The following is a 20130-nucleotide window of genomic DNA, read 5'->3' as shown; positions in this document are numbered from 1 at the left end:
CTATATAACATCCAAAGCATTTGAAAAATAAATGCATTAAGGTACAGTCCCACGCGAATGAAAACCCCGCTGTCTGGGTCCTGTCATGTTGCAAAATCCCATTTGTTTTAACTTATAGGTACGTTATTGTCAGAATAAAAGTGTAAGTTTTTGTTCTTATTGTCTCTATACTGAGATGACTTCACTTCTGTAACATCTGTAAAATAATTCATCTGTTAGGTGTTATTTCCTGCTTAATCTACATTAGTGGGTATGATAAATTTGCTTTTCTTGCTGTTGAAAAACGTCTTTAAAACTACGGGATGTGCAAAATATATAACGCAAACAGGGACAACTTCATTAATCATCTAAAAAAACTTCCAGATTCCCCTCTGTCAAATGAAAGAAGCTTGCTCTGCCACCAGGTGTCCCTGCAGCCCTACTGTATAGTACTATGAATACATCTATTGCAATTATCCCTCATTTCCAAACCTGCACCTGAACACAAGAAATTGGTGAGACATGTCTGACAATTTAAGATATGTGAAGTCACTGAAGGCAGAAGATTTAAGGAACTGTAAGATTTTAATTAGATCCAGATGTGGCTATTTACAATTAAAAAGAAAAACAGTCCTTACGATTCCACATTCAATTAAAAATGAACTTAATGTTACAGAAACAGTATTTTCATGATCCCACTCTTGTAGCATGTACTCATAAACTAATATGTGCTTAAAAAAATAGCAACCTATAATACTTTTAGACAATTTCTTTTCAAATGAAAGGAAGACGAGATATACACAGGCATTAGTTAAACTTATATCAACCTGTACAAAACACAGAGAACCCTGTAAGCTACCGTCCGAGACAATAATAAAATGTAAAACAGAGTCCAGCCAAAGTGAATTCTTGTTGAATCCGTATATATCTTTTGATTCTTTGACAAGTCCCTGATCTACACTCACCACAACCTACTTTCATCTCTTACTTTAAACAGTACTAGTATGACCTTATTCAAAATGGCTATGTATGTTAAATCTTTAAAGGGCTCATAAGAAAGGATAAATGAAGAGATTTTATCCAGATCCAGTGGCACTAGATTCTGTGTTGGCTCATGCAGTGGATTGCAGACATCAGTGGTATAAAAACCAGTTTCCCAGTCCTTTAGGCTTTGGCGGTGTTGGCCCATCTAAAATCTCTGACAGACTTTTGACCTGCACCTTTGTCTAATAACTAGATTGATGCTTAAAGGGCCACCATAAGTCACAACCATAAATACAGGCAAGCTAAATAAAAACGGGCCCCAACAAAAGCAGTTACTAGTCATGTAATCAAATTTACAATATAAAATATCTTGTGCATTGCAGAATATTTTGTTCTTAGATCTTTCCATGTTTCATTCTAAAGTATCACAATAGCAGTCTGTACACAATGAATACAAAACACACATTATCCCAGAGATGTCCAGTCCTATCAGTGTCCCAGTCTTCATCCTCCTACTTTCAACTCTTGCAAGCTGCTGTTTCTCTCTATTTTCTTACTGCGTGGAGTATTATAAGTTGTCATCAGTATTACTATCATTATACACTGTTACATTAACGAGATGAATTAGTTTTCCATATACAGTAAAGAAGAAAAAGGCAACACAGAATGAGGCCGCATTAAAGGTAGTAACTAAACCCAAGTCCCTGATGGGTACCACAAAAGTGAGACAGTCAGCGGTAGGTCCTTCGCCACTTCTCCACATTATTGGCACGTGGTTCCCCCTGTTGTCCAGGAGAAATACTGCATCTGCTCCTGTCCCACCAACACCTCAGTTCATTGAAAGCACGGTAGTGAGCGGGCGATGGAGGGCATGCGAGAAGCGACTCATTTCCAGGCTTTCCCTGATTATCTGTACATTCGAGAAACACAAGTGGGCGATCTGCCTGCATAGAGAACTGCTTCTCGCCACAGAGACTGTAAGTGCTTCATTATCCACATAGAGGAGGTGATGCTAAGGCCGATGAAACCTAAAAGAAACGAAGAGGTCATGAGCTACCAGCCAACATTCATATTTGACTAAGTGTCCTTTTATTTACAGTCCGTGTGTGCAGTTAGTGAACGTCAGTGCTGTTATATCACTGCTAAGTGCAAATGCAAACCAAACATTTCCACTGCCACTGCTCTAGATTTAAAGCAGTTAGAGAAACAACAATGTATCCATTGTTGGGGTTAATGCTCAATGGAATGTTTTATGTTTGACAGTAAATAACTTCATTTATTCTGAAAGAAAAATAGCATTTGGCATAAATTAGATTTTCTATTGAATCTATTAATTCTGTTGAACAAAGTTCATATTTACTGATGGAAATTCACTGGTACTGAAAGCTTTGTCAAAGGGTCCCAGCCTGCTTATGCAATGTAGGTTTTCTGTAACCTCAAACCGAATACTAATAGAAAATAGTCTGTGTGACTTCTGATTACAACCATTTACCAAGCTCAAGCCTCGGGTTTGTAGACTAGATTTAGCATAATATTAGTCTACTCCAACCATGCTTAAAGCAGGTGATGCTAAAATGGTTAGACTGAGCAACAAGCTATACCTTGTGTAGATTCTGCTCTCTTCATGAACTTCCATTTCAGTGCTCTTATAATCATTCAGCTCCTTCCGAATTGCCGCCTACATGACCCAAGAGAGAAGAAGCAGTCAGGTAAAAGTAAACTCAAAAAGGTAATGATGAAACAACAACACTTATTTGGGTTTTATTTGCTTTTGATGGCGGTAACACTCTGACCTTGTCAGCTGGAGTCAGCTTGGTCCACGGCTTGTCTGCTCTCCGATCGTAGTCTTGGGCATCGGTGACCTCCACATACTCATGGAATCGTAGGATTTTTCTTGCCTGTAGTTCTGCAACTGTGGGTCTTTGACTCAGCTACAAGAAACATTTTTTTTTCTATTTAACCATCGGCAAAATACATGATTCTGCTGATGTGGTTGTGTGTTGCCTCACCTTTCTGGTCAGTCGCCGCTTGATCTCTCTAACCTCAGCTTGTCTGTCAGCTTGATTTTTAGCTAGAGAGAGAATCAGGAAAAGACATGAGTTTAATTTAGACCCGCGTTTGAAATCCTCATCTAATGTGTAAAAAAAGGCAGAGAAAAGCGGTTTCTAAAAATAGACATTAAAGTATAATTGATGTTCCAGGCAATCTGCTCAAGCTCAGGTCCTGCTCAAACCGCATGTGAAAATCACACAGTTTGAGATGCAGAGTCAAGAATGCACTGTGATATTTGTTTAAAATAAATAATGACCAGATGACATAAGTCAACAGTGGCACCATCATCATTGGTAATGGATGAAAAGGTTAATACTAACGCTGAAGGATGTTTCTTTGCTCAAGCTCCTCTGCTGTTGGTCTCTGGCTAAGTCGCCTGTAGAAAAAAAAGGGCACTATTTTTATACTGTTTCATTACTGTCATTCAGGCAGTAAGTAGGACAAAGCTCTAAGAAATGATCTCATTTCTTTCAGGTAACGCACGTTCACATTAACACATAAATGCGACTTGACGGACCTTGTGAGTGCAGTGCCGATCTGTGTGCGGATGGCCTCCCACTGCTCCCTGCTCTGCCAGGTGAGGCCGCTCTGTCCTGGAGGTTGGTCCTCTCTGCTGTTCCTCTCCTGCGTGAACCTGTCCCTGTTTGGAACAGGGGGGCGACTGCCCAGCTTCAGAGCCAGGGTGTCCTTCCTCGTGACCCTGCTGGCCAGGGCACCTGGACGGAAGCCACATTTAGAGATGAAGCACAGAAAAAGCTTAATGAAAGTCATTTTAAAACTCTCTGGTTGTTCTTACTAGGTGGGGGCTCATCCTCTTCATCTGAGTCTTCATCTTTATGATGCCCGGGCCCGTCTGAGTCGCTGCCCTGCTCATGCATGTCACGCTCTACTTCTTCATCCTCTTCCTCATCTTCATCTTCCTCCTCACTGCTGTTTCCCCCTGGGAAACATACACCAGCGTCTCCAACCAAGCACCGACGGCTCCGCGGTTCGAACTCCGGTTGGGGAATCTCCCCATCATACTCCTCCTCTTCCTCATCATCTTCCTCTTCCTCCTCTTCTGAATAGTCATCTTCAGACCTAAGAAAAACATCAGAGAAAGAAGTAAATGGTGCCAAGCTGAACAAATGGTTCTGCTTTCTATTTTATTTTGTTGTTATTTGCAGAGAACCTCACAGTTTTAGTGGCTGGATGCTGACAGGAAGAGGGCGACCACGATCCCCCTGGTACTCTGGTGGGGTCTCAAAAAGCAGAGTGTGCGCACGCTGCAAGCCGTCTGGATGTGGCTGAGCCGGGCCGGGACTGGACAGCGCTCGCTGGATCATGATATGCAGCGGGACAGGAGCCGGGCGCTGGGGGGACTCGACGGTCGGGCTCGGCGGGTCGAACAGCATGGGTATGGGCTGGGGCAGCGGGTGGGGGTAGGAGTGCTGATGGTGGAGGTGGTGGGTGTGTATGTGTTGGCGGGGTGGGGAAGGCGGGATGTGAGTTGGTAGCGGAGGGGAGGGGGGAGGGGGAGGCAGCTGGAAACCCACAGACAGGGTACTGTGGTCCTCCATAGAAGGTGCTAGGGGGTTAATGGGGTGACCTGAGGGAGAGGAGTCCTCCATGGTGCGTTTCGTGACTGGTGTGGTCCTCTTGGGTGGCATCGGTGGAGAAGGCTTGGCTGGTGCGAGACTGGGACCCCCAATGGCTTGGGTGAAGTCACCTACAAATGGAAAACACTGAGTACTTCGAAGATATACAGCCTTAATCTAATCGTAAATCAAAACAGCTACAGAGCTTAAGCCGAGAGTGAATAGCCAGAGCTTTGTTTCTCTATCTCCTTTGCCTCCGTGTAAGTGCACATGCGTCAACCAAACATGTATGCTCCACAGAACACGCATGAACAAATATAAACAGTGGGATTACATGTCCGACTGAGCATTAGTTTGTAAACACAGAGATTCAGACCACATGATGAAGCACACACTGTTTTAACCAGCGTGCATCATGCGCCCCAGGTCACAGAGACAAAGAAGATACACACACAAAGCCTAAAATGTTCTACGTAGCTGCAAAATGTTATTAGCTTCATAAAGAGCAATAAGCCCCTAAGCCAAAAGCTCAAGTGCAAACCCTGCAATGCATCGCATGCATGTTTGTACAGTGGTTAAAGGACTGCTGCTCCGTAGAGCTGCTTTGAAGCAACATTGATGTTAAAAGCCACAGCCGTGCCACTGAGATGGAACAGACCAGTCTGCTGGACTGGATTACATCATTCTCTCTAAATTGAGTCAGGTCCTGTTAGAATCCTTTCACCGCCCATTTCAGCCATCCATCTACATCCACCCATCCATGCCAGTTGAGCAGAAGCCTGAATAGATTAGGACCATAAAGTTCTCTTGATGCACTGCAGCTGGAACCGGACAAAGCTCCTTCCTCATTCAAAAGTGCCAAAGTAAAGCATCACAAACACTTGTCTCTTACGGTTTATACAGAAAGCACTTAGCACACTCGTTATCAGCTCGTTATGTGCATGCGGCTCCTCTACACCACATCCAGAGAAAAGCAGTGGAGGGAAAACAACAAGTTAGAAGGCACTGGGTGAAAGTATTTTGGCAGCGAGAAAGGACGCGACATGATGAAGAACGCAGACTCTGAAGGGGGCATTCCAGACACGGGCACCGTGGCCACACAGATACCACATGGCATCCTTTTACCTGAGCGCAGGCCTCCGGCCCGGCGACACAGGTAGACGGGCAGGGACAGGTAGACATCATAGTCGCACTCTCGCTTCCAGCAGGACCAGTAGAGCGGAAGCTGAGCATTCTCCCCCCCCTGCAGGGCAGAGACTAACAGGGAGGAGACGGAGGCCTTCAGCTAGTGTGCATGAGGTATATGTTGTGTACTCGAAATTACATGCGCCACTTCCTCTCAAATGAAATGTTCCCACATTATTTCAAACATGCTTATTCTCTTTCTTGCAGAGTCAAATAAGAAAAAAAAGTGAAAAAGATTCGTGGTTGACGTTTGTCAAGCTAAACTGTAGTTGTTTTACCTGCCACTGTCTATAATTACAACCTAGTCAAATGATCAACAGATAAACGTGAGTAAAACAGCTGACGGCACATTATGAAGCGAATCCGCACTGCATAATTCACTCACACTGAAGTGCACACACTCGTAATGAACTGCATCCAACAGATTGGCGGTTGTGATGAAAATGAGTCCAAGCAGGAAGTCTCGCCTGGGTGGGAATTAAGGCAGGATCCCAGATGAGACGAACCCACAGTAAACAACAACAACCACTACACTGCGTCTGGTGAGCTGCGGTCCGTAGCCACAAGAGTCCCTTTATCTTCAGAGGGTAAAACTCTGGAGAAGTTAAAGCAGCTAAAACAGTCCAGGCGTAATAAGTAATTAGCTGGGGAAAAGCTGCCCAAGCTGTTCAGAAAGCATCATTACTGGGACGTGTGTGCATGAGCTGACTTCTTTAGCTCTCAGTTGTGCACTGACTCATAAATGTACATAGTGAATTTGCCATTGGGAAAACTACATTCTACACAAGCAGACTCATCGGAGTGATGCTGATGGAGGATGCACGTGACCAAGCGCATTCCCTCCTGTGACGACTCACCCAGCATAGCAGTGTTGGCCCTGTTTACTGGCTTGGGCGGGGGGAGAGGGGGCTGCTTGGAGGGCTGAGAGGTGGAGGCCGCCGCCGACTGCTGAGTGGACACGCCCGCGGACGAGACGGGCCGACCGGGTTTGGCGGCCGCGGTCGCGGAGGCGGAGGGAGACGGGTACTGAGCGGCGGCGTGGTTGGACGGGGTGCGAGGTGGCGCCTCGCCGCCTGGATCAGGAGCGGAGGTCACCAGCCACTTGGGGGGCATGACCGTCTGTTTGGGTGGCATAGGTTCGCGCAGAGTGTCCCTCAGGGCGTCAGGGTCTGGGGCGAAATGACTGTCTGACTCTAGGAACACAGATTAACAATACAAAGGAATGTTGACGCACTCAGATAACTTGAAAAATCTTAGTCATGCATTAGCTGAAGATTGTAAGATAGCTAAAAGAACAGCGTCCAGCTGTGGTGCACGCCCAGCTTTCATCCTGCAGCCACTTTAATGTTTAATGTCCATAATTCAATTAGTGACATATCATTATAAAATACCTCTCTACATAGCTATAAATATTTCAGCTCGGGAACTGAGCTGTGAGCCATATTCTGCTGCTTCACCGCTCAGAGTGCTCTCACTGGTAGCACTTGTTTGAGAATTGCATTATCTAAGGATCAGCTGTGAAGATAAACAGAGTAGGCGGCTGTAATTGCCACGAGAAAGCCCACCTCCCTCTGCCCGTCCCGCTCCAACCCCACCCGAGTGGCACCCACGCCATTCCTCAAAGCAGCGGCTCCACAGTTCAGGGATATTTATTTACAGACAAGCCTTTATCACGGTGACATCAAGCGACTAGAGGAAACGATCGAGAGCAAAAGGAGGAAGTCAACATGAAGAACAGATGAGAGAGAGAGAGAGAGAGAGAGAGAGAGAGAGAGATAGAGAGAGAAAAGGAGGACAGAGAGCTGTACATGTGATAAAGATAGAAAGAGTGGGAGAGGGAGAAGCAGACAGGATGAAAAAAAGCAGAGAGAGACACAGAAATAAGCAAAGAAGCATTTTCACATCTATGAACACAAGGAACGCGTTATTTTCTTGTATCTTATGTTAATCCCACATGTGAATCAGTCAAACATCCGAGTTTAAAATCAGCACAAACCACCATCTCCTCCTAAAGTTCATGCTTCTGTGAAGTCAGTTTGCTGCGGATCCTCAGCAATTATCAGCGAGTTCACCATGATAGCGTTAAAGGGCAATAATGGGTGTAGTGATCGTGCCACATTAATTAGGAGAGGAGTGGAGAGGACAAGCTATTCCCTCTAGTTCCTGAATAAGAAGCGTAGCTGGAGCAGGGCCCCTGGGAGCCCACAGGAGCCTGTCTATATCTGGGAGGACAGCGCGTAAGCAGGAATGTGACAGCATGGGTGGGGACAATCACATGCAATCTGCAGGTCTATAAAGGAGGTCGAGCTGGAAAAGACTCTCCTTATCTGTAACTTTGTCGCCATGAGCTCACGTGGTCGACGAGTGCCTCACCTCTGCGGGCCCTCCCCTCCTCGGCGGACGCGTGTCGCGGGAGCGTGGGCTTCCAGTCCGACTCGGCCGCCCGGCTCCTGCCCCCGTCCTCGGAGGGAGCCTTCTGCAGGCCGGGCCGCCCCCGTCCGTCGTCGGGGTGGAGGCGGCCGCCGCGCCGGCCCTCCTCCACCGGGCCCTGCCACGCCATATTGGGCTTCCAGTCAGCCTCCCTGTGCGGGCGCGGCGCCGCCGCGGCCCCTCTCCGCGGGTCCTCGTGCAGTCCCGCGGCCCTGGGGCCCAGAGCTCCCCTGCGGTCTCCGTCCGTGGGGGGGCGGCCCCGGGGGTCGTCGGGCTGGACGAGCCAGGCGGGGTTCATCCTGAACTCCGGCTCCGAGAAGGGCTTGCCCTGGTTGCACGGGCTCCGCCCTCCAGCGCCCGGCCCCCCGACGCCGGCACTCACAGGCAGAGTGTGGCCGTTCTTCACGTAGGCCTGCTTCAGGGTTTGTGCGTCTGCATTCAAATCTGAAAAGAATTGACAGAAGTCAGAATTTTTTAAAAAAAAAAAACAAAACAGTTTAATCAGGAATAAAAATTTATTTTGTTTTCAGTCTGTTCCACAGTCTAAGCTGAAGGTGCCTTCGCCCTGTATACAGACTGTGTTTGTTGGTGTGAGGAGGGAGCAGCTGTGGGTTTAATAAACGGGCTTCTGCAACAGCGGGGCCAGCGCCACGCGTGCACACACCCCTCGCTATTCTGCTGCAGGGCACAATTTGTTCCACTTTCTCCTCAGCTCTGAAGTGCGGCATGCCATTTTAAACAGACACCACGTTACTGGGAGAAACAGCAAGGTGAAAGTAAATTTGACTTTTAGAAAGACACCTGCTGCACAGGAGGACGGTGCTGCTGCCGTGTGTGTGTGTGTGTGTGTGTGTGTGTACCGTTGTCCGGGACCTCCTTTAACACTCCCTGATCTATGAGCTCCTGCCGCGTACGTCTCGTGGACATCTTTCTCTCCAGCTCTGTATTCAGTGAACAAACATATGTAAAACTGTTTAATTCGCCCGTGAGCCCGGCACGGATCTGAAGATGAAAGCGTTCACTCACAACACACACACCTTCAGAAGTCTCCTTGAACTTCTCGCTGCTTTTCTTCTTCCTCCACTTCCACGGCTTGAAGATCTTTCCGAGGGTGGAGAACTTGCCCTTGCGCTTGGGGGGAGGGGTGCTGCCCCCCGCGCTGCCCCCTTCTCCCACCATCGTGCCGTGGTGCTGCTCAGCTTCGTCATCTAAAGAGAGAGCGCCGTCATTGAACACGGACCCAGCAGCTTCGGCGAGGCCTGTGGAGGTTTAGATCCACCGCGAGTCCCGACACTCCGCTCTGACAGAGCTCACCTGCTGCCTTTGGAAAGGAGGCCGCGCTCATTACGGCTGCTATTATCTTTAGCTGCTAGTTCTCGGGGGCGGGGTGTGCTTTGGCAGGCGGACGCCGAGCGCTCGTGGACTCCTCCACACGTCCGCCGTTAACAGGAGAGCGCCGAGGCTGGCGCCCAGCCAGGGTTTTGCACCGTCGAGCGCTCACATTCCTCGGCTGTGCGGAGACTTATCAGCCCTTCAGCCTCTCAGAGGCGCGCATTCGGACTGAGCTCCGCAGCAGCGGGAGAATCTGTCAGTCACAACGCACGCGGAACCTTTTAAAGAACGCCGCTTATTATGAGACGCCATTAAAGCTTAAAGTGCCCCATTAAATTGCATTCTGCAGCCATGGTTACGCGCCGTGGACGGGGTGATTGACAGGCCGGCTGACGGGGAGCCGAGTTCGCGGAGGGCTGCAAACATTAGCTCCCTCAGGGCTGCAGCGGCGGGAGTCAGCAGACATAATATTTACCAGTGGAGACACCCGGGTCCAGTCCTAAAACATCCAGTCTCATGCACACACAGGATGCCCCGGCGACAATAATGCCTTGTGGTCCCATTCCCAGAATAGCATGGTATCACGCAGTATCTACAGTGATGAGGCTTATTTAGAAAGCCAATAAAAAAAACACAAGAACAGCAACAGCATCATCAGACTGGGCGGAAACTGACTCTGAACACACCGGGACCTTGGACTGACTGGACAGTTTTAGTATCTAGCTGCTGACACAGGATTCAAACCCAGTTCTGCAGCCGAAGGACACAGCGTTCAACTGCTGCTTCAGTGCTGCTGGCAGGGTAAAATTTGAACCGGATGCTTACAGAGCGTCTGGAAGCCCGACCGAAACCCGCAGCAGTTCGAATCGCCGTCGGTCGATTTGTCACGCGCCGCCGCCTATTAAAAATGGGTTTGTGCGTCCTGAAAGCGCCCGGTTCTGATACCGATCGAATAAGAAGCACCGGTCTACCTGGAAGAGGGGTGTTAAGCGTCCAGCTGCCCCGGTAGTGGGACTTGAAGCAGCATGCCATGGGGAAGCAGGAAACATTCAGCGACCCCAGGATCAACCGTGACGTATGCGCCCACACAGTCAAATCAGGTAAAAATGCCAGGAGGGAAAGTTGCAAACTAGAGAAAATCAGAGTTCGGGGGACATGTCCACACTGTGGAAATCCAGCTTATCTTGGCGACGTAGAAATAGGAGGATTCGGCCCAGCTGCCATAACATCCAGATCAGGCAGCGCTTGAGGCGGCGTCCTCGTGATCCAGAAGCGAGGTTCCCACTCGGCAGCCTGCTCGGTCAGAGCGGCGGCTCAGCTGGAGCCGGTGGAGCAGGAGTGTGTCCTGAGGCGACAGGCACGTTGGCCAGTGACCGGCCGATCGCAGAATGCGTCAATCCAGCGACTTCCGTCCAAAAAAAAAACAAAAACAAAAAAACAAAAAGAGGAATAAGCGCAGTACATCCAACTCAATTATCACAGTCCAGAGAAGTGTGGGTCCACTCAGTTATTCTTCACAGCTCTCCAGCATGGCATTGTCTCAGCTGTAGTGAGAAGAGGTCTGGTGTGTGGTGGCACTACAGCTGTGTGCGGCCGTGGGACTGGGAATGAGGGTAAAAAGAGCTGCAAATCAGAGAAAAAGTACACGAGCCACCGAGGGAGGGGTGGGGGGCTGCATGGAAACACAGGGAGGAAACGGCACTCCACCCTGATTCTGTGAGCGAGAACAAAGACAACCTCTTCCCCTCGTCAGCAACACCGACCGCTGTGCAGTCTGTGGAAACGCAGACAAGCGAGGCGCAGTGCAGTGACAGCGGCCTAATTAACACCGGCCGCTGAAGACGATACCAACAGTTTAAACCCCGGTTCCAGCAGCCACGCTGTGAAAGCATGCGCTCTGCCGAGGCAGGAAACGTGGGAGCGACGCCTCCCACGCCCCCCCGTCCTGACGCCGCAGCGACGCCTCCAGAGCCCAAACGACGGCCACCAACCAGCAGGTCGGCTCAGGTGAGCATGCGGCTCAACACGCTGTTGTTTCCAAACCAGAAGCCCTTTAAGCCCAGTCACCCTCATCGCTTGCGTAAGAAGCCCACTTCCACAGGGTGCAACAGTTGGGAAACACTTCCAACCTCTGCCAGGCATATTATGAAGTTTAATCTCCCTAATTGGCAGCACAAATTAGTAATAATGAGCGTGATTGCATCCTGTGGAATCTTGTGTGCCCTAAAAATCAGCGCTGCTTCTAAAGATTTTAAAATTAGAGCGTGCTAATTAAAGTGGGAGAGGTTTTGATCCTTCCCATAAATTTACTGCTTGTTACTTCGCAAAACCTGGAGTAGGTTGACTCTTCGCAGCCTGCAATACTGGAAAATGTTCACATCTCTATTAAAAAAAACAACGCGTGAATCAAAGCTTCTGTTCACCTTCACTTCCTTTGTTGTGAGCTGCAACACGAGAAAATATCCGTTAAATACATGCATGACTGTGTAAACACCCAGCTGAGATTTACCCACGTGACCGCACTGATTTAACATTCCTTCTAGTGGTGAAAGTGAAGTGGGGCAGAGAGAGGGAGGAGAAACGATTATACAATCTGCAAACCTGGTCTCTCCGCTACGCTTTTGATCCAGCGCCTGAACAGCGAGCGCCCAGACTCACCGCCATTGCTGCGTTGCTGTGGATCCTGAGCCGGGGTCTCCACGCGAAGGCTCTGCCCCATGATCCAGCCCCTGAGGGGCCTCTACCTGTCCTGCTCCCAGAAACACGCAGGCTGCAACGGGCAGATCACAGACGCTGTGTTCTTCCACCCCCGTCGGCCACTATCGCAGGTCTTTTCTTCTTCTGTGTTTCTCTTGTCTGCCCTTTTTTCAGGCCTTTCAGTGTAGTTCTTCCTTTGTCCCTCCCTCTCACCATCTTCTTAAGACCTTCCCTCCTTCCAAGAGCCGGACTCCCCCTCTCCCTCACTAACCCTCCCTCCTTGGCTCATAGCACAGGTCAGCGTTTACTGAAAGATGCCTACCATTCCTGTGAAAAACACCAGTTATGTTTGCAATTTGACGCGCGCCGCGAGGCACGCGTGCGTCCAATAGCCATTAAACGTATGTTTGTGGTAGCGGGTCCCGAGAGGACGACGACGTGCGCGACCGTAGCACTCAGATCCAGGTCAAACAACACAACAAAAATACTTAACCACCACAGAATAAACTAGACTCAAAACCACAGACTCATGGGACATGACTTTAGTGGGAGCTGTGCTGAGGTCATGCGTGTCTGCATCTTAATATCAGGAAAACACGGCGATTCCAGCAGAAGCTCAGCTGCTACGACGACTCTGGACTTAAAGGAGGAATAAATGAAGGATCGCAAGTCGCCCTGACAAATCTGTCATTCAGACATATGCTGCGGTTTCTACATATTTAGGATGAAAGCTAATATTCGCCGTCTAATATGGTTGTGCAGCTCAAGCAGATGGTGTTTATCATGCTGCACACCTCCTTTAATGCCTCCAGACACCATTTTATGCACATCTCCTCGTCTCTTATCGCAATTTGAAAAGTCTTGGAAGAATTAGCATGACTTTGAAACATGTTTGCCAAGGAGAGCTGCCCCGGTCGGGTCCTGAATATAGAGAGAGGCAGAGCCAAGAAGAAGAAAAAAAGAGAGGACACATTCTGAAAACTAGAAGAAAAGGAGTGATGACTGGACCTCCTGAATTAATGCTTTGATTCCTTTTCAGGTTCCGCTGTCTTCGATGAAACCGTGTCAGACTGAGCCTCAGAGGAATCCGGAGCATTGAGCGGCGTCATTATGCCCGGGCAGATCAGAGTTCGACTGTTTTGGCTGCATCTTGAGCCGATTCTAAAAGACGGAGAGTAAGTGTGTTGGGCAGCGTCCCTCCTCTCCCCCTGTGCCCCACATACAGCCTCCACACGTTCAGCGAGAGATGAGGCAATCGGCATGAGCTCAGAACCTGTTGGCCTGACCTGGATAACGGACCGGGCCAGGCTACTTTCGCTACGCACACAGCCCGATCCACTGGCGGCGCATGGAACAATAGCTCGCATTCTTATAATAAACGCACAAATAAGGTAAAAAAGTGTAATACGTCAGGATTACAATAATCAAACAACTGGATACGGGAAATTATTCTGTGAAAACGCATCACTGCAGGTAAAAGAAAAAAAGAGCATATTTGACTTGTTGACGGCTTGATGAGAGGGACACTACAATACTAACTTGTGCTAATGTTAATACATCTTTACTGTAAATTGATTTGAAGATTTCCAATTATGCACCTTCCAACTGCAAATGACCTCTAGATATTACTGATTATTGAGACCTATGTAGGGCTTTTATTATGAAGTACGTACAGGAAGTATCAGCTGGCAGAGTTGGCTCATCTATTTTACATTTAAACATTTCTACCTGTTGCTTTTTAACTTGCGGACACCAGTGCATGAGACCGTGCACATAACCAAAAGCCACCAGTTCCCATAAACAAGGTTAACGCTTCCTTTTCCTGCAAAGCCGTAAGATAAAATATGTAGCGACGCTTGCAGGGGGACTGACTTTATTTATGCATGCTGCCTGCTGCTGCATATCTTTCAGTTAGTGTTATCTCATCCATGCACCTTGTCAGCAGGTGTGGATGTTCCAAAAACCTCTGCCGATTTCCTGCAAAGCTGCCAGGTTTTAAAGTAAAACCAAGTTCAATGTCAAGAGAAGAAAGACAGCAAAAGCAATATGAGAACAATGGCTCTACAGAGATTCAGGGAGTCACGGCCACACAGTCAACGTCAAGACTTGGGAAGGGACACAGCTCTTTATTCAGACCCCGAGGCTGTGAAGACGCATGGTTATGGCTCATTAAATGTGAAGGGGTCCGACAGACCCCATAAACACAGTGGATGCACGGTGAAATAAGCGTATCACACTACCCTCTAAAACGCTTAACAAACCACAACGAGCAACTTGGTACTCACCACGATTTTCCATTACAGAGTTTGAGGCACACCAGTCAACGGTTCCTGAAAAACAACATCAACACAAGTTCACAACACAAGTGGAGACACTTTCAGTTCAAGCTGCTTATGAAAAGGATTTTGTTTGCAGATAACCTTCCAAAATTAAAAAAAAAAAAACTAAAAGTGCAGTCGCGGAGATGTAAAGCTTAATTCCTTACACTCATGTTGATTAATATAAAGTATGAACAGATGTGAACGTACACTGTACAAAGTCATGGGTGTGGTGAAGGTGGTAGACGTCCTCAGCAGCAGCGCAGCTATATTTTCCAGGTCTCCGACAAGGTGACGACGTCATCTCCACCCGCCTTAGCTCCGCTGATAAACACAGAGATTAGATCATAGTTAGTCATAAAAGTGCAGCCAAGAGGGAGTGAAGAGTAAAGATTGATGGGGGATCCATGCATTCCCAAAAAATGCACATGCACAAAGCCGGGCCTCGTTCACAGCGAGAGCCGAGCGATGGACTCAACACGTTGGACTCAAACAGAACAACATATCAAGTGCAAGTGGGCTCCAAATGCTACAGAGCTAATGGGAGACCCACTAATCTCATCATATCTGCTTTTAACCACGTTTTGGTTCGAACACAATAAGCCCGCGCTTAAATAGGCGTGTAAGTGAAACGACAGACAGGATCTGTGAAGCTGCAGGACATTCAGAGTCCTGAAAGAAAAGACCCGCTGCAGTGGAGCGCAGGAGCAGATGACTCAAGAGTGAATGGATTTCTGTTACGTCGCGCCGATGGAAGTGTTAGAATGTTGGAGAATGGCTTCCTGCCATACAACCAGTGTGTTGGTTCCAACTGGGCATTGTTCTAAACCTCCATGTGTAAAAAGCCAGAGAGCTCATAACACTTCAATAATGTCATGAAGCTCTGGCCAAGCACACACACAAAGAATGTGAAGGCCTCAATTTCTGCTAAACAGAAATCCTCTGGTGTGAAGTCGGTTGGTTAATAAGTGAGTTGGCGAAGAGAATAATCACTGGAAAAGATAATGACGATGCTGAAATGCAGCAGTGGTCCAGCTTTGGTGCAACAGAACAGAAACTGAAAATCAACTTCAGCTCTTTAAAAATGTCACTAGTGAGCTCATAGTAAAACCCATTTATTTAGCCATAGTTGAGACCATTGATCAATGAATCTGAAGGAAAAATATCTAATATGAGCTGCAGCTGTTTTCAAGGCTGCACAGTTAATATTTAAGACATTTTGTGGGCATTTTACAGCAGCTTTAAGGACTTTATACTAAGTTTTAATTGCTCACGTGCTGCTAGGTAAATGTTTAATTAGAAAAAGGAGGAAGAAATTAAAATAATTTGCGGCAGCGCTGAATTCTGCTCTTTTTAAACGTCCTCGTTAAACGCTGCACTGCAAATTGCAGCTGAACGACTGCAACGCTGTGAAAGCCACATCTTCTGGGACGACGGGGGGAGAAAAACAAGCCGGCAGTCTTCATTCGCACGGGAAACCAAAGAGCAGCGCAATGCGAGAAAGAAAATGCTGGTTTTAACCAGCGGCGAAAAAAAACAGGGGCCCAGCCATCGAGCCTGGAAGTGACCACAGCATTCCTGCAGCTCCTCTCGCAACATCACTGCAGAATTTCATCGCAAAGAAATCAGTGTGGTCTAATGGACGCGGCCTCGTCTTACGTCCAGCTGCAGCATCCACGTCGGGTCGGCTGAAGTGTGTGACCACGCGCTGCAGTAGAAGTCACACCATGTTCACGTTCTAAATTTTGGTTCCTCTTCCACTAATTTACCAGCAGGTGAGGAGGGAACTTCCCTTTCAAAAGAAGAAGCTGGAGAAACGACAGCCAGGCTGCAGTGCTGCGGTTCAGGAGATCCATGCAGACAGACAGGGGGACCCCAACGCTGCTGGGACGAGTCAGATGGAACCGTGGTCGGAGTCGCTTTTTTTTTTTTTTTTTTTTTTTTTAACACTACCGCCCAGAGCCGCAGCCTCGGCTGCATGACTCAAAATAATCGAGCCGGGTGCCTCGCTCCACGCGGCGAGCGAGGAAACATCTTTGGTGTCTGAGGGAGCGCGTATTTGACCTAGCGAGGAGGCAGAGCTGCGAACGCACAGAGTTCTCCACCACGTCAGCCACAGCCTTGTGCGTTATGTATGCGTTAAAGCTTGCATGTCGAATACCCATCCCAAAAAAAAAAAAAAAGGATGGAGCCTTATTGCTCTTTGTGTCACATTTTACAGCTGGTCTGAGAAAGTGGCCATAAAAAAAAGGATGTTGATGACCTAGTTCCCCTTTGGGCTGTCAACCCTTCCTCTGCTCCTGCCACACACACACACACACACACACACGCACACACACACACACACACACACACACACACACACACACACACACACACACACACACACACACACACACACACACGTGCGCTGATTCAATTACGATGGGAGCGGAAACAGCTGTCTGGGTTACTCTATCCTTACACAGCAGCTCCTCTCTCTCCAGGACCCGGGTTTGGGTCCAGAAAAAAGGCGGCCCCTGAAAACTTGCAAGCAAATAACGCCCTCAAAAAGAAGTGAATACCCGGATGGTCGGCCTCAGCTGATACTTACAGGCCTCCTTTCCAAAGGTGCATCCGTGACAGATTTGGAGTCGGGACAAAGCGCCGAGCGACTCGGACCCGCAGCCGTGTTCGCTTGGGGCCGAGTGTGTGCACGGAGCACGCACCGGCGCCTGTTCCAGATCCGGGCGGCGTGAGCGTCATCACCGCTGCCCCAGAAAAGCTCGCTTCACCGCAGGGACCGGCGGCCCACTTTCACAAGGAGCCCAAAACGCTCCTCGCCTTTGCCCAACTTTTTCCTCCCACCTGTGTGAAGGAGGCCGCACTGCGGGCGCATCACCCGCACGCATGAAGCGCGTCTCCATCACACGTCCGGGGCTCCGTCACACGGAGGCACCCGTGGGGGCTCCGTCCAGCACCTGCAGCCTGAAGCCGGGACGTCCACCACTTAGCTGAGGGCTCGGAAGGAATCTGAGCCCAGATCAGCCTGTCTGCGGTCTAACCGAATCAATCAGAGCCAGCTGACAGCTTAACCATCCTGGTTGCCTCTTAATGGCCCATTAAAAACAGAGGGGGGGGGGCACTGGGAAGTGGAAAGAGCTATAACGCCAGCTATGAGTATGAGCCAGTATGAGCTTTTCCCCCTCGAAGGAGCAAATTAAGTTCAGGGGCGATTAGACCGCAGTGACACGCAACGGGTCGAACCCACGTCGCTGTAAAGCAGGAGCGGAGCCGCGGGTCAAAGGGTGGAGAGGAGGCACCGGAGCACGTTGACGCCCGTGGCGGATCCAAACAGCTCGCACGACTCCGGCACGAACTACAGAACCCCGATGCTCTTCATGGCACCACGGCGCTCGTGATGTCCTTGAAGGGAAAGTATAACGCACAAAAGGTGTGAGTGTGGATTTACGGTAAAATGCGAGGTGCGCGCACGAGGATGAGGAGACGCGGGTGTCACGTCTTCCATCTTTGCCCCAACAATCCGCGTCCTAATTAGCCCCGAAGGAGGCTGGGTTCTAACTGCACCGAGGTAACGCAGTTTGTCCCGAGGCTGCATGCAAATTACCTTCGGAGGTTGTTTCCGCCTACGGCGTGAAAAGCATCCGACGGAGCAGCCCTTTACTCCAGGTACTGATGCCGTGAGCGGAGGATCTTAATCCCCGACCTGCGCGCGCGTCTCTCTCTCTCTCTCTCTCCCTCGCTCTCCTCGCGAGCGGATCTCGCGCCAGTGGAAGACGAGTGAATGAGAAACCGGAGTCAAGGCAGCGTCGGTCGAGCCGGATGCTTCCTGTCGGGCTTTTCAAACTAAAGCTATCGTAAGAAGTGGAATTCCGCAGCGTTTCGCTCAAACTGTCACGTTTTAAACGTTAGACGTCTAATGAGAGATGTTGTGCGTGGAGGTCTTTTTTAAATAAGCTAGTTGAGTTTTAGCTTAAGGTGTTTTCTCAAATTAAACCCTCAACCTAAAACTAAATTAAAATTGAAAAAAAAAAATCTGAGTTTTCTTTAGATGGGGGAAGCATCCTTATCTGGCGCCTTGGGACAAGACAACATATGCAGCGAGAGGCTTTTCCAAAGGTCTGTAGATGTTCTCGTTTGTCACAATAAAAGGAAATGAGAGAAACAATGACGCATCCCATTGCTGGAGGTTCAGGGCTACATACCATCTTCACACCCCGTCTACGTCTCGGGGACCACACGCATCCTTTGTTGAGCACGGACGCCTGTGCAGAGCATCAGTGGGAAAATGGAGCTGCAGCGGAATGGACTGATTTGAGCGGAAGGCAGCGCCAACGCACGCAGTCTCTGGCACAAAGGATGTGCAGAAACACGGCTTGTCCACAACGCAGCGCCGCAAAGCAACGCGCGCTCCACTCGTCAATTCAATAACCAAGTTGGAGCGCAACTTCGCTCATTGTGTGCGGACAAACCCTCCCTCCGACCGGAGCCCCGTTGGCTGCAGCGGCACCTCTCACCGTCCGTCTCATCTCCCCCCCGGCTCACCCGGCTCCGTCTCCTCACATGAAATGACTTACGGTCGTTTTAAAAAGAAAGAGTAACCCGGTCCTCACCGCACGCGTTCTCCCTCTTCCAGCGCCCGGTCCAAACATTTTACGCATTTACCGGAAACCATCCCGAGCTGGGCATTTCGGTACCGGTAGTTTTCGGTGGAAGCTGCAGCTCCTCTGTGGGCGTTACGATCGAGGCTCTTCTTTGTGCTGTGAAGACTTCAGTACCCACCAGGCATTGCAGTGCATTGATCTGGGGTCGTGAGGGGAAGGGGGGGGGGGGGGGGGGGGGTGGTCATACTGTCCGTCTCCCCCCTCGTGATAATGAAGAGGCGGTCCTCGGACTTTTGCGCTTCTTCACATTCTTTGAGCCGACTAATAAGATACCTACAGCCCCGCACCACATACAGACACATGTTACCACACCATGACACTCTATTCTTCATTTAGCTGTGACGGTATTGGTTTTGTAAAAAAAAGTTTCTATTTATTTGATCTATCCTTATCCTTATCCTTTTTCTAAATGATCCAAACACAGATTGTTAAAATAGTCTTTCAAACCTGAAGTACCAACACTAGCTCCAGAAAAACTAGGAATTTCTATAAACTCAAATAACAAATGGAAGAAAGCCTTGAATTGTGGATTTGATGACAGGAGTCTGAGTACATGGCTGTTAGGAGCCATCTAGTGGTCAGATGCAGTCATTGCATGAAATACTTTTTACATAAAAAAATTATTGAAAAGGCGCTAACACAACAGTAACACAAGAAAAATATACATTTATTGATGTACTTTTACAGCCACTATTTAGTGGATGCAAAGCAGAAAAGTCTGCTGTCAACACACACAGCAGTAAATCAATACTCTTCCTGGTTCAATAGTTTATCTCCTTGTTATTGCAGCTATAATGTGTGTGTGTGTGTGTGTGTGTGTGTGTGTGTGTGTGTGTGTGTGTGTGTGTGTGTGTGTGTGTGTGTGTGTGTGTGTGTGTGTGTTCGTGTGTGTGTGTGTGTGTGTGCGCATAT

At 48.7% G+C, this 20130-nt stretch overlaps 1 protein-coding gene across 7 annotated transcripts; it reads right to left on the bottom strand.

Moving 5' to 3' along the window:
• Window positions 1–545: 545 nt before the first annotated feature.
• phactr4b (phosphatase and actin regulator 4b) lies at window positions 546–19320 on the bottom strand. 7 transcript variants are annotated; one of them, XM_055503247.1, is made up of 16 exons: window positions 19168–19320; window positions 14765–14878; window positions 14522–14566; window positions 9245–9415; window positions 9068–9148; window positions 8151–8651; window positions 6635–6970; window positions 5718–5849; window positions 4192–4723; window positions 3812–4095; window positions 3533–3731; window positions 3336–3391; window positions 2973–3034; window positions 2757–2894; window positions 2565–2641; window positions 546–1991 (listed from the first exon to the last, which is right to left on the bottom strand). In XM_055503247.1, exons 3-16 carry the CDS (start codon window positions 14532–14534, stop codon window positions 1976–1978), a joined length of 2598 nt encoding a protein of 865 aa, XP_055359222.1. In that variant the 5' UTR covers window positions 14535–14566; window positions 14765–14878; window positions 19168–19320; the 3' UTR covers window positions 546–1975. The 7 variants fall into 7 exon arrangements, with proteins under 7 accessions (XP_055359222.1, XP_055359223.1, XP_028985102.1 ...); XM_055503248.1 differs by lacking the exon at window positions 19168–19320 and adding an exon at window positions 18760–19051; XM_029129269.3 differs by lacking the exon at window positions 19168–19320 and adding an exon at window positions 18162–18313.
• Between the last annotated feature and the right edge of the window lie 810 nt (window positions 19321–20130).

The sequence above is a fragment of the Betta splendens genome, chromosome 16, assembly GCF_900634795.4.
Source record: "Betta splendens chromosome 16, fBetSpl5.4, whole genome shotgun sequence".
Lineage (NCBI taxonomy): Eukaryota > Metazoa > Chordata > Actinopteri > Anabantiformes > Osphronemidae > Betta > Betta splendens.
This window is presented reverse-complemented; position numbering and strand designations above follow the sequence as displayed.